General features: G+C 54.7%; 1 protein-coding gene across 9 annotated transcripts in view; it reads left to right on the forward strand.

Annotated features, from left to right (window-relative positions):
- TMCO4 (transmembrane and coiled-coil domains 4) overlaps positions 1-14,606 on the forward strand; it is a 103,512-nt gene that overhangs the window by 45,806 nt on the left and 43,100 nt on the right. For all 9 annotated transcript variants that reach the window (XM_025278830.3, XM_025278834.3, XM_025278831.3 and 6 more), the window contains 5 exons: positions 4,558-4,655; positions 5,059-5,202; positions 6,229-6,348; positions 10,918-11,082; positions 11,943-12,079. In XM_025278830.3, the coding sequence (XP_025134615.2) occupies positions 4,558-4,655; positions 5,059-5,202; positions 6,229-6,348; positions 10,918-11,082; positions 11,943-12,079 (664 nt within the window). The remainder of the gene's footprint in view (positions 1-4,557; positions 4,656-5,058; positions 5,203-6,228; positions 6,349-10,917; positions 11,083-11,942; positions 12,080-14,606) is intronic.

Consider the following 14,606-nt stretch of genomic DNA (forward strand, 5'->3'; position numbering starts at 1 on the left):
AAGTTCTGAAGAAGGCAGCGAAGATCATTCTTCTATGGGTTGTCTGAGCTTTTACTCGGAATGTGTCTCTAGACTCCCCAGAGATAAGCACCCCCTCTCTATTGACTCTTGCAGAAAGTGATTTAAAAAAAAAGAAAGAAAAGGGTGGACTTCCCTCGTCGTCCGGTGGATAAGAATCCACGTGCCAACGTAGGGGACACGGGTTCTGTCCTCGGTGTGGGAAGACTCCACGTGCAGCAGAGCCGCTAAGCCCGTGTGCCTCACCGAGCCCCCTCCAGGGCCCGAGAGCTACAAGCACTGAGCCCACGGGCCGGAGCTACTGAAGCCAGTGCCCCCGAGAACCTCGCACCTGGGGTCCGCAGCAGGGGAAGCCACTGCAGTGAGAAGCTGTGCCCCGCATCTGGAGAGTAGCCCCCCACTCTCCAAAACTAGAGAAAGCCCACTCGCAGCAACGAAGACCCAGCACAGTGATAAATAATTCTGGGGAAAACAAGAAGGGTGACGATGAGGACAGAAGAGGGGAAGGCACCCCCTCTCACAGGAGATAAGGCGGCCATGAGGGAAATTTCTCTGTGGAGCCGTGAGATGAGCAGTGTGGTTGTCTTTGCTCCTCACAAGGTAGCCGTGACTTCAGCCTGGGATTTAGCCCTAATCTGCGTTTTGGCTTCAGCCTCTGATAGCTCAGCTGGTAAAGAATCCACTGGCAATGCGGGAGAGCTGGGATCCCCTGGCGAAGGGAAAGGCTCCCCACTCCTGTATTCTGGCCTGGAGAATCCCATGGACTATATATATAGTGCATGGGGTTGCAAAGCGTCGGACACGACTGAGCAACTTTCGCTTCTGTCTTTGGGAGGCTGACCTGAACTCCAGCTCAAGGTCACTTCCGGCATCCCAGGTCGTGAGTGTGGCCAGGGGCTCTGTGATGGCACAGGTGGCCATGGTGCCTCAACAGCAGGCAAAGTCAGGAAGAGGAGCAAGGCTTCGTTTGGATTTAGTGTCATGCTCTGAATTCTCACTTCCCAGTACAGGAAGCATTGCAGATGTGCCTCACAGCCTGTGTCTCCTCTTGTTTAAATTCAGTCAGGCAGGGACCTCCCTGGGATTTGTTCTAATATCCCGGAAGTTTCATTCTTGATGGTGAGCGGCCTGAACTCTGGCTAAATATTTTCTTTAGCCAAAATGTATGTGCCCTCTGGTTTTCATACACGTGGACAATGAGCGGAAGAATAGATCACTGCAGTGAGATGTTCACCTCCAAATCTTTCTTTCTGAGGAACATCTTCTGAGCCGCATCCAGGTGCCAGTCCCAGAGCCAGCTACTGAGGGTGGAGGCAGGAAAGGTTTGATCTATGTCCTAAAGGCTCACCCCGGTGGTTCTCAAACTTGACATAACCAGAGAGCTTGTTACAAATAGTTTCCTCACCCAGGAAGTCGTGCTTTTAACACCTTCCTGCTGGGGCTCCTGATGTGGTTCATCCAGAGCCTAGCCTTTGAAAATCAACGGTCCAGAATTCCAGGCTAATACAGCACAGAGGGATAGGAAGGTCTGGGGTAGGGGCAGTCAGGCAACCTTGAGGCTCAGGGCGTGCTTCCTGGAGGAGACGACTCTGGAATGGACAGTGATGTTTAGCCAGACAGAGGAAGGTGAGAAGGTCCTTGGCAGCCAAGGGGCAGCAGGAACACAGGACTGAGGCTTAGGAGGCGTGCCTGCAGGCACTTTAGTGTTTCTGGAGGGTAAAGTGTAAGTTCGGAATTGATGAACCATGAGGCTGTGAAGAAGGCAGGGGCCAGGTCGCAAGGGGGCCTGAGTGTCCTGCTGGAGAGGTGACCCCGTCCTCAAGGCAGAGGAGGACCTAGGAGGGAGGGAGAAACAGGGGCAGACCGTCACGGTTCTTATTCTCCTGCTTGACGTTGGTCACCTTCTGGGGCTGTATCATCATTTCCAGTCCCGAAGTGAGAAAACTGAAGGTCAGAAAACCCAGGTGAGCTGGTGAGCTCGTGGCAGAGCTGGGCTGAAGCCTTTCTGCCCCCAGTTTGCAGTGTCTCCCAGGCAGCGTTTGTTGAACCAGATACTGCTGGTCAGTCCGCAGAGCCAGCCGCTCGTGGCTCCTGTGTGTTCCTCATATGTGTTCCCCCAGCAGCTGGAATTCCTCCTCAGGCCTCGAACTCTGCTGAAAGCAGCTCATTTCCAGCCTTCCCTTTTGCCCCAAATGGTGCTAGCCGTTCAGGGCCAAAGTATATCTCCAGCCTGTGTTGAGGAAGTTATCATAACCATGGAAAGAATGATGGGAGCAATAAACACACGGAATGATTACAGCGTGCTAGTCACCTGTGTGGACTCTCGTTTCGCCCTCCCAGTACCCCTGGGAATCCAGGGCTATTATCATCCCCTCTTCATGAATGAGGAAACTCAGACAGGACAAGTTATTTGTACCTAATCCCGAGGTTAGTAAGTGGCTCTGTCCACCAGGATAGGCTAGGTTTTGCTGCAGTAACAAATGACCTCCGTGTCTCAGTGGCTTACAGCAAGAAAAAGGAGCATTTCTTTCAGGTTGGCTGTGGCTTTAGTCCACTCTGTCTTGGTCCCAGGATGACAGAGTGATCTTGGTCCAACAGTGTTGCTGGTCTCGGGGCAGAGCAGAAGGGGTCTTAGCAGGAAGTGACACAGATCCCTTCCACCTACTGGCCAAAGCGGGTCATGGGGCCACTCAGCTCAGCAGGGCAGAGAAGGATCATTTTTCCTTAGCGGGGACCAGCTCAGGGCATAACTGGACATCTGGAGAACGCTGGTGGCCCACCACAGCAGAGGGAGGATCCAAGCCTAGTTTACAGGGTATGAAACCTGACTGCACAACCCAGGCCCTTCATCACCATCGTGTGACGATCGATGCGTGTGGTTCAACCTCTTCCCGCACGTCTGATGGCGTGCGTTTCAATCATGGGAAACCAGCACCTATGATCACGGAGAGCTGGTTTCCGCTCAGTAGTGAAGCAACCGAGAAGTGCTGGGCTGTACCCCCAGGAGGATAAGAATGTCTCCCTCCTGAGGCTGTTGGTTTGTAAAGATTAGATTCGTTAAGGAATCCATCAAGGAATTTAAGACAGTTGGTTGAAGTGAGCGGGCCGACAACCAAAATGCTTAGCAGGTCTCTGAGTGCCCATCTCAAATCCCACTTCTCCTCGCTGACTGGAGAATGAACGGTTTCTCGCTATCACGTGTGGTTCAGGAGGCGAGAGATGGGAAGGGAACAGTTCTGATTGAGGACCGCGTGGTCCTGTTTGCCAACACACAGAAGTGCCCGCCCGCTGTCCACGCTCCATGAACGTCTGTCCATCGAAGGCATGAATTAAATTTAGTCCACACTGTCTTGGTTCTGAGTCCCAGGATGACAAGAGTGATCTTGGTCAACAGTGTTGCTGGTCTCGGGGCAGGGCAGGAGGAGGCGTAGCAGGAGACTTAAATTCCTTAATGAATTGAATCTTTACAAACCAACAGCCTCAGGAGGGAGATGTCCTATCCCCCTTTTTACGAAAGGGGGGACTAAATTTCGGGCAGATGGAGCTTCGTGGGAACAGCCTCCATTTAGGGCCCCACGTGCAGGGCCGGCTGTCGGGCTCTGTGTCCAAGATTCCCTGCGCTGCTCCCCACTGCCGCTCAGAAGCTGGGTACACTCATCCCCAAACGCGGCTGTGATACGCGGACAATAAAAAGGAAAACTGCTTCTGGGATAAGATAAGCCATTCGAAGTGCAAAGCACAGTGGCAGTCGTGTTAAAAGTCCTCAATAAATATTAACCCTTCTTTCATTATCGCCGTCATCTGCCATCGCTCCAGCACTGAGTTGTTGTCCAAACTCCAGGTTCAGTGCAGAGTTCACGCTGGTGATGACTGCACCCTCCCGCCCGTCTCCCGTCCTGCGCCTTATTGCCCCGAAGCACCACGGGCCGAATGTCAGACAGGACAGTTGGCCTTAGTGACAGGAGGGATTCTCAGGATTTGCCTGACCCGAGTTTCCAACACTGGTTCCCTTTTGCTACGTTTTCTCAGGCTCAGATCTCAAGTCCGGATGGCTCTAGTTGTTGTTGCCCCAAAGCCAAGGTCTCCAGCACAGACATTTCTCTAACCCGTGTCTGAAAGGGTTATTCTCAAGGGAAATTGGTTTCCAAAAGCAGATGGCAGAGCGCGGGCTGGGGAAGGAGAGAGTGAGGTGACGGGGTCTGTAACTGTGTAGTGCTCGTTCCAAGTCCTTCTGTATAAAGATACCTTTGTGCTTCTTTTGCTGTTACTGTTATTACTTCTTTGTCTTTTCATTATTCAAATTGCAACCCTGTTAGGATGAATCGACTGGGTAAGTAGCATATCCCACATACTGGGTTTTTAGAACGTTTTCAGCTTTTTAAGACCATCGATGATGGACGGGCCCGGGGTAACTTTGGTACCTCGCTCTGCATGATAGAGCCTGCAGCCCGGAGGCTAGGTTGGGGGGTTGGGGAGGAGGGGTGGCATCAAGGTTGCCCAGGCACCGCGGGCCCTAGAGGGCAACCTCTTCTCCCGCAGGTCTGCCGAGGCATCCCGGAAGAAGAAGGAGAACAGGAGGAAGTGGAAGCGCTATCTGCTGATAGGCCTGGCGACCGTGGGAGGCGGGACGGTGATCGGTAAGATGAGACGGGACATGTGGCCGGGCCGGGTGGGATGACCCCAGGGACTGGCTTCAGGGCACAGTCACGATGGACTGCTTGCTCAGTTGCGTGATGAAGCTCCTTTGCTCTCTCCCACTTGCTCTGGGGAGAAATTCAGACTGCTTGCTGCAGCTCGCGTGCTCCTGTGTGGTCTGCCACCGCCCTGGACACCGCTGTTTGCCAGCTCCCTGCTCGAGCCACCCTGTGCTTCGGCGGCACCGCTGGGCCTTCCCCTGCATCCCCCCGCTTGGTATCCACTGCAGGGGGATCAGCTGGGGGGCTGCCTCCCTGCCGCATGCAGAGGCAGTGTGTTCGCACGCATGTCGGGGGCCGCGTGCTCACGCCCTCCTGTCCCCCGCACGGGCGGCTGTCCTTGCAGGCGTCACCGGGGGCCTGGCCGCTCCTCTCGTCGCTGCCGGGGCCGCCACCATCATCGGCAGCGCCGGGGCCGCGGCTCTGGGCTCAGCGGCCGGCATCGCCATCATGACCTCGCTGTTCGGTGCCGCTGGAGCCGGTCTGACAGGTAAGGCTCCAGAGCAGCAGCGGTCATGAGGGGTCTGCGGCCCCGGGTGGCCCAGCCCCGTAAGGGTCATGCCCAGATTCTCACCAGGGGAACTCCCCGGGAGATGGAGGAGGAGGAGGACGTGGCTTTCCTCTTCTCTGAGTTCCAGAACTTGCGGCAGGCTTCGGCACGGGTCTGGGGAAGGGCCGAGGTTGTGAAACTGCCCCCAGTGTAGACTCTTCAGGGAGGGTCTTATTGGACTTCTTGTCGCCACCTGGGAAATTTCCAGGTGGGATGCCTCAGAGATGCTTGAGCTTCCCCGTGTAAGAGACACTTACAGGACAAACTTACACCTACACTTTACGAGAGAAAAAGGCTGCTTTTCATTCAGCAGCAGCCCCTGGTGGGGGCGGGGAGGGAGTCTTTCCACATGTGCCGGTAGGCCCCTCATCACACCGAGTTTCCTGTTCCTCTCCCCAGGTGGCCTGTAGCTGCCCACATTAAGCATCTTGCTCATGGGAACGTCCCTGCTGCTCCAGTCGTTAAGAACTTTGCCTTCCAGCGCAGGGGGCAGGGGTTTGGTGCCTGGTCCAGGAGCGCAGATCCCACGTGCCTTGCGGCCAAAAACACCAAAATAAAACAGAAGCAGTATTGTAACAAATTCAATAGAGATTTTAAAGATGGTCCACATTTTTAAAAATCTTAAAAAAAAAATCTTGGTCTACTAAGATGGGTGTGTTACGCTCCTGAGGTTCGTGGGCAGGAAAACGATATAGTACCCACTGAATCAGGACAGAGCAGTGGTTTATAAACTTGGATTCTGAGTTTCAACCCCCAGCTCTGCCACTCACGGGGCTCACTGGCCTTTGGAAGCCTCTTACTCTCATCTGTAATTAGGGACAATCATGGCACCAACATTAATGAGTTCAAAAATGAGACGTGTGTTGAGGAACAGGGCACAGAGTGTGTGAGTACACAGAGCCATGCCGACAACATTCCCTGGGGGCCCCAGGCACCCCCATCCTCATTTTTGTATCTGGTCTTTAGGATACAAGATGAAGAAGCGTGTTGGGGCCATTGAGGAGTTCACATTTCTGCCCCTGACGGAAGGCAGGCAGCTGCACATCACCATCGCCATCACGGGATGGCTGGCATCCGGAAAATACCGTGAGGACGGGGGGCAGAAAAGGATGCAGAGCGGGTGGGCGTTGGCTGAGCTGGGTCTGCTGCTGTGGGCCAGACGCTGCCTAGGCTTTTGGCCGGTGTATGTCTGTAGGGCTGGGGTAGGAGAGCCCCATTTTTCAGAGGAGACTGAGGCTCAGAGTGGTGAGATAACTTCATCCCATAGTCTTCCCATCCATCCATCCATCATCCATCCATCATCTGTTTGTCTACCCATCCATCTACCCACCCACCCACATCCATCTGTCCATCTAACCATCCGTCTATCCATCCATCATCCATCTGTCCATCTACACATCCATCATCCATCCATCCATTTGTCTATCTGTCCATCCATCCATCTATCCATCCATCCATCCATCATCCATCCATCATCTGTTTGTCTACGCATCCATCCACCCACCCACCCATATCCATCTGTCCATCTACACATCCATCCATCTATCCATGCATTATCCATTCAACTATCTATCCATCCATCCATCCGTCATCCATATAATCATCCATCCCATCCACATCCATCTGTCCATCTACCCCTCCATCCATTTACCCATCCATCATCCATATAACCATCCATCCATCATCCATCTATCCATCCATCCATCCATCCATCCATTCATTTATCCGTCCATCCACCCACACATCCACCCATCAGTCCATCCTTTCAGCAGGCTTTGCAGAGCACTGAGCACACTCTGCCAGACACTGAGCCAGGCCCTAGGAATCCAGTGGTGAGCAGCACAGTCATGGCCTCTGCTCCCGTGGAGCATATGGTCCAAGGCAGGAGACAGATCACTGAGCAGAGAATTACAGGGATGCTGTATGCGCAGCACAATAGGGGAAGCACAGTGTTTCTGGGGAGTGAGGGAAAAGTCACTAGAGGAAACTTTTTAGGCTAAGGACTAGCTGGGGATTAGCCAGGTAAAGAAGAGAAAGCAACGAATACCAAGTTAAAGGGCAGCGTGTGGAAAGGCCTGTGGTGCCAAAGAAGCACAGGATGGCTGGAGCAGGGGGCTGGGAGACAGGAGGTTGGGGGGGCCACATCATGTAGGAGCGTGTGAGCTGTGGCCAGGGGTTTGGACTTCTCCTCAGAACAAATGGAGGTTAGCAGGGGACTTTTAGCACGAAACTGAGAAATCGGTACACTGGCTGTGTGACCTCAGGCCATTTCCTTAACCTCTCTGTGCCTTGGCTGTTTCATTTGTGAGGCAAAGCAGATTATCCTTGCCTTTCAGGGCACTCACAAAGATTAAACAAGGTGACCTGTAGATTTTTAGTGACATTCCACAAGCATTACTTAGTTGCCTTTGCGGCTGTACTTTGAACATGTGTGATGTGGGGGACTTCCAGCCAGGGTGGCCTGAGGAATAAACGTCAAGGTGCACTGCCTGCTGGCTCACTGCTGCAAGTGCCCACGCGAGGCTCGGCAGACAGGATGAGCAGGGCGTCAGCCCAGGCAGAGAGCAGGCTGAGCGGGACGCCGGGGCATCCCAACCACATACCCACACTCAGAGCCCGGTGGGTTCCCGGGGCGAAGCCACAGTTCCTCTGAGTGACATAGCAGGAAGCAGGCGAGAAAATGCCCAGGCTCTGTTGAGAGGCTTTCCTGGGCCCCAGAGTATTACTGGTGAGGCTCACCCCGGCCGGTCCCTGCACAGCAGTCTCTGGCATTGACTGAGCACCTAGCACCCTGAGTCAGGCATTTCACCCACACGCTAGGGGCCTGATGTACATGACCTCACGTGACCCTTTGAAGTAGAGCTGTTCTTTCCCTGATCTGGATGAAGAGGAAAGCTAGAGGGGTCCCGTGGCAGACAGGCGGCACAGCGGGATTCCACCCCAGGTCTCCTGAGCCAGGGGGTCACGGGTTCCTCTTCATTTGTCTCATGGCACTCTCGGTGCTACGGAAGGACCAAGATAGGAAGTAAGGATGAAGAGTCTTGAGTGAAGCAGTTTGCAGCTCTGACCAGTGTGGAAAGCAAATCCTTCATGGTTATTTTACCCCCTGGCTGAGTTGGCTCCAGGTCAAAGTGAAGTTCGTCTGGGGGGTGGGGAGGAGGAGATTGTCTTCAGGGCTCTCCTCCAGCAGCCTAGTGCAGTATGCGCCCCAGGCAGAGGGGGGCAGTTATAAGAAGTGCAGCCGAGCTAGACGAAGTTCTGGAGGGAAGTATCACCTGCCTCCTTGACGCCAGGAAAGAAGTCTCTTATCCTCACAGGCTTGCTTCCACCTGTGATGGGAACAGATGGACTTTCCTGGGTCTGTCCCTTTATTAAGCAGCATTGCACGTAATCGTGATAGTAGTCTAGTAGCTCGCCGCTGAGCCAGGCATCCTGCATGCATTGGCTCACTTAGGCCCTCACGTCGAGCCACAAAGATGGGCATCGTTATCACCCCCATTTTACAGATGAGAAAACCGAGGCTGATAAGGGCTGCCCTTGCTAGTCAGGGAAGAGGGCGCGGCTCACCCGCTTTCTGTCTGGCTCCATGGCCCATGTTCTTGGCCGCGGGGTGATAGAAGGCAGGAGAGCGCTTTATAGTTTACGTAATGCTTTTCACGCAGCCTACCAGGTGGTCCCCGTGACCCCTGTGAGTCAGATGCCCTCTTTCCATTCTGACACCTGCAGAAACCGAGGCTCAGAGGGCAGTGTGCCCTGCTGCGAGCCTTGGGACCAGGAAGCTGCCCGGCTGGGTCCAGAGCCTGGGCCAGCATCACAGCCCACCACGCACACACATACATGCACACACTTGCACACATGCATGTACATATACTTACATGCGCACACATACACACATTTACACGTACACACATAGGCATGCGTGAGCATTCACATACATGTTTACACGCATGCACGTACGCCCATACATACATGTACACATATGTGTACAGTACATACACATGCAGCCTTACATGTGTGCGCGCGCGCACACACACACAATCTGCCCACATCCTCTCTCAGAGCTGTCTGTCTTCATAACTAGAGACAATTAACCCCTGAGCTGCTGCAGAGCTCTGCCTGGGTCCCTGCAGAGAGGGGGAGCAGCCCCTCAGGGGTCTTTGTCAGCAAAACTCCCGTCGAGGCGCCTGGCTGAGCCGGAACCTGGAGGCAGTGGGAAGCTGTCTCCTCCCTCCCTTCACTCATCCTGCTTTCATGAGGCTTTGCGAATCGAGCGCTTGGCAGACAGGCTGCGGGAGAGACGGGCATCAGACGAAGCAAAAATAAATGGACAGTCATGGGCCATGATGAGAACTTAGGGCAGGAAAGCGCAGGATGTGTGAGACCCATCAGAGTGCCAGAGGGGATTCCCTGGAGATAAGGCAAGCAGGCTGGAAGCTCATAGAAAGGTAAGGATGGAAGGTCGCTTGGGCCACAGGCAGAGATGCACAGGGCTTCTCTGTGCTCCCACAGTCTGCAAACCAGACTCCATGAGGTTTGCACAGTCCTCTCCCTCCCTGGGCTGAGGGCTTCTTATCTGGGTGGCTCAGCCTCCTGCATTGTAAAATGATATAACATTATCCCTTGTAATTGTGGGGCTCCATTTCCAAAGCTATGTCGAAGGTTAAATCAGAGAGTCTGTGAGAAAACCCTCAATGCAGAGCTGCCCAGCGCTTGGTACCTGCTCACAGCATGTTCCTGCAGTGACCAGGGTCTGCATATTCAGGGTCAGGCTCCGGGGCTGGTGTGGTCTAGGCCCCCGGTTAAAGTCTGTGTAGGAATGAAACAGTGAACAAAGAGATGGAATCAAAAGCGTGTGTTTCCAAAGGGCAACATGATGAACAGTGAGGCTGTGAGGAAGGCAAGGGCCAGGTCACAGGGGGCTGAGTGTCCTGCTGGAGAGGGGCCACTACCCTCACGTCTGAGGGCGGACCGGGAGGGAGGACGGTGCCGGCGTCATGGTTCTCTTCTCCTGCTTGGCGCCGGGCACATGGTGCTGCTGACATCACCCTCCCATTTCCAGTCCCTCGGTGAGAAAATTCAGGCTCAGAAAAGTCGGGGGAGCCAGCGAGCTCATGGCAGAGCTGGCCTCAAAGCCCTCCGCCCCCAGTTTGCAGACTGTCCCCCAGGTGGTGTGAATGAGATGCGGCTGGTTCAGGGAGCGAGCCCATGTGGCCCGTGTGTTCCTCTCGTAGGCCCTCAGCGGCTTGATGCCAGAATTACTGCAGAGGGGGAGGCAAGAGCCCTTACGTGCATGGTCGCTGGAATGCTTAATTCTTACAACTACTCGGTGAAAGGAGATAAGTAGTAATCTCCCCACTGGACAGCTCGGCAGAGTGAGGCTCAGCAGGGGATAGTGGCCCCCGGTGCTCAAGGTCACTGACGACCTTGCTAAGGAACGCAGGAACTGGGTCCTGAACCCCAGCCCCCCCACTCACAGGCAGCCCCGTGCTCCATGTGGGAGCACACCTGCTCCGCTGCCAGCTGCTGCCCGTGGGCAGGGCTGGTCCTCCTGTCTCCCCCATGAGGGTGAGTGGGCCTCTGTCCCTGCCTGTCGGGGACAGTGGGGCCCCCTCCAGCCCAGACAGGAGAGACCCCACCTGCCCGCGCTCTCCCCAGGCACCTTCAGCGCCCCGTGGGCTGCCCTGGCCCGAAGCCGTGAGCAGTACTGCCTGGCCTGGGAGGCCAAGTACCTGATGGAGCTCGGCAACGCCCTGGAGACCATCCTCAGCGGTCTTGCCAACATGGTGGCCCAGGAGGCCCTGAAGTACACCGTGTTGTCTGGTAAGCCTCCCCTCCCCCCGACCAGCGGCATGCCCACCACTCCCAGGCCACACTGCTTCTGTGCCTTTGCCTGCCTGAGGCCCCCAGGGAGTCAGGCACTGTGCTATTCCCTCGGTGACCCTGTCTGTGACATGGTTATCATGGTCTTCATAGGGAGGAAATAGATAAACAGCCAATCACATTATCACCTAGTGTATCAGTTAGTAACTGCTGTGTAACAAGCCACCCCATAACCCAATGACTTAAAATAGCAGTCATTTATCACAGTAGCTCAGGAGCGTCGGCTTCCTTTGGCTGACTTTTGCTGGGCCTGCTCATGCATCTGTGTGTCAGCTGGCCAGCCAGGTGTCGGCCAGCTTTGTCTGGGGTGACCAGGGTGACCGGGCTCTTCTCCATTTGTCTCTCCTCCACTCCTGGGGTCGCAGGCTAGCCCACACCCCTGGGAGAAGTGCGTCAAAGGCACAAGTCCATTTCACACCTCTCATCCAGCAGCGTCTCATTGGCCAAAGCGGGTCATGTGATGGAGCCTAGCGTGGACAGGCAGGAGGCAGGGCCGGGGGCGCTGCAGGGTTATGGCAAAGTGGGAGGGATACAGGGTGGCGTGATCGATTGGGCCATCTCTGGAATCCCACCCGTGGCAGATGTTTGAACCTGAGATCTAGTCCACGTATCAGAAATGCTTGAGCTTCCCTTTTCTTCCGGGCTAGTGAGCAGTTTGGCAGCACTTGGGAAACTTACCAATCCCAAGTTAGAGACTGCAGGCGTTCACTCGGGCATCCAGTAGCCAGCCAGTCACTTCCCTAGGAGGACCCCCCACCCTCACCCTGACTGCTTTCATCACCTGTACCCCTCCTCCCCAGGCATCGTGGCCGCCCTCACCTGGCCAGCCTCACTCCTCAGTGTCGCCAACGTCATTGACAACCCCTGGGGCGTGTGCCTCCATCGATCGGCGGAGGTTGGCAAGCACCTGGCCCACATCCTGCTCTCCCGGCAGCAGGTACCCAGGACTGGCTGGAGCGGAGGTGGGAGGGAGCAGGGGAGCTGACTGGTGGGTGGATGTCATACCTCAGACGAGCCCACATCGGGGTAGCCCGGTGGCTTTAAAGGGTCTGCACTGCTCCACCAGCTCAAGTCACAAAAGTGTCCTAGGAGGACTTCCCTGGCAGTCCAGTGGTTACGACTCTGAGCTTCCACTGCAGGGGGCCCAGGTTCCATCCCTGGTTGGGCAACCAAGGTCCAGAATGATGAGTGGTGGGCCCACACCCTGCAAAAATATATCCTAGGACAGACCAGTAAGAATTACTGACTGTGCCTCCCTAGCAAGTAATCAAGTGAGGACTGAGTGTCAGAGGCCTCTGCAGGTGTGGTCAAGGTCAGCTCTTCTTTCGCAGATATCTACAGAGCTACGCTCTGAGCAGGTCTCTAAGTGGTCCAGATACCACGTAAAACCATCAGGGTTCCGTCCACATTCCAGTCAGAGGCAGGAAGATACAAGTAAAAGACCAGGAAGATCCCACATGCCTCGGGGCAGCTAAGCCCGTGGCATCCCTTGGCCAGGACTCAGTCCTGAGGCCATCCCTGGCTACAGGGAAGTTGGAGAAACTTAGTTTTTGGCTGGGTAGCTGTGGGGGGTGGGGGTGGGGGCAGAAAAGCTCAGGAGTTTTGCTACCAAGGATGAAGGAAGAGTAGCTGTTGGGCAGTGACTGGCAGCTTTGACTGCAAAGTTCCTGTGGAATTGGAATATGACTCAATGGAGGGACTTCTGTGGAAGTAAATGGAGGTGGGGCAGCAAGGAGTGGATGCACGTATTGGCCCCAAAACAAGGGAAAGGCACAGGGTGCTGAGGCCGGCTGGTCCGATGAAACTCACCTGCCCCTGCCGTCTGCTTCCGTGTCTGTAGACCCTGTACTCAGACCCCTCTCCTGACCTTCTTTTCCAGGTTGCACTTTCTGCAAGTTCTTTAGTCAGAAAGTTCCTCTGTGCGTCTGACTTGGAACCCCCCATTTTTCTCTTTATGTGTTTTTTTGTTATTTGGCTGCCTCGGGTCTTCACTGCATCACGTGGGATCCCTCATCGAGGCACAGACTCTGGTTGCAGTGCGCAGGCTCAGCAGTTGCGTTGCACACAGGCTTAGTTGCTCTGAGACATGTAGGATCTTAGTTCTACAACCAGGGATCAAAGCTACACGTGCTGCATTGGAAAGGATTCTTAACCATTGAACCACCAGGGGACCCCATGGACCATAACCTACCAGGCTCCTCAGTCCATGGGATTTTCCAGGCAAGAGTACTGGAGTGGGTTGCCATTTCCTTCCTCCAGGGGATCTTCCCGACCCAGGGATCGAACCCGGGTCTCCCGCATTGCAGGCAGACGCTTTACCATCTGAGCCACCAGGGAAGCCTTACCAGGGGAATCCCTTTTTATGTTTTCATTATTATTATTATTGTGGTGAAAGTCACATAAGATAAAAATACTTCTTTAACCATATTTAAGTGTCCAGTTCAGAGGCACTGGTGTAACTCGCACCATCATCCATCTCCCGAATTTTTCACCTTCCTAGACTGAAACTCTGACCCCACGAAACACTGAGTCCCGTCCCCTCTCCCCTCCGCCCCCCACGGCCCCTGGATCTACCAGGATCCTTTCTGACTCTGTGAATCTGACTCTTCCAGGCCCCTTGTATAAGTAGACTCAAACAGTACTTGTCTGCACCTACTGTACATTGGAATGCATTGTTCAGTTCAGCTCAGTCACTCGGTTGTGCCCAACTCTTTGCGACCCCATGAACCATGGCACGCCAGGCCTCCCTGTCCCTCACCAACTCCCGGGGATTACTCAAACTCATGTCCATTGAGTCGGTGATGCCATCCAGCCATCTCATCCTCTATCGTCCCCTTCTCCTCCCGCCTTCAATCTTTCCCAGCATCAGGGTCTTTTCAAATGAGTCAGCTCTTCGCATCAGGTGGCCACAGTATTGGAGCTTCAGCTTCAACATCAATCCTTCCAATGAACACCCAGGACTGATCTCCTTTAGGATGGCCTGGTTGGATCTCCTTGCAGTCCAAGGACTCTCAATGCACTGTTAAGGTTAACTGAACATACGTCCTACAACAGACGGTACTTCCCCCCGGCCCCGTGCTATACAGTAGGTCCCCTCATCAGCCTTCCATTCCAGACACAGCACTCTAACGTACTGTCTCCTCTTCTAGTCTAAGGCCAGCATTTCATACCACGCTTTCCTATCTAGGGACAGAGCAGTCCCCCTGCTCCACGTCACCCTTTGCCCTCTTCTCCATCGCATCTGGGGGTACCTCCCGCCCCCTCTCCCAGCTCCAGAAGGGGCCCCCTTCACTGCAGTCATTTGCCGCACACAGGTAGACGGGGAAGGAGAGACGGCTGCTGGGAAATGGTGTGGGATAAAAGGAAATTAGCCCAGTGAAACACTGCCTGTCAGCCTCAGAGGAAGCCAGTTCCCTAGCAGGTGCCCTCCTGCATAAACGCCTCTCCTGATGGAGACATCAGAG

The sequence above is a fragment of the Bubalus bubalis genome, chromosome 2 (assembly GCF_019923935.1).
Source record: "Bubalus bubalis isolate 160015118507 breed Murrah chromosome 2, NDDB_SH_1, whole genome shotgun sequence".
In the NCBI taxonomy this organism is placed as follows: Eukaryota; Metazoa; Chordata; class Mammalia; order Artiodactyla; family Bovidae; genus Bubalus; species Bubalus bubalis.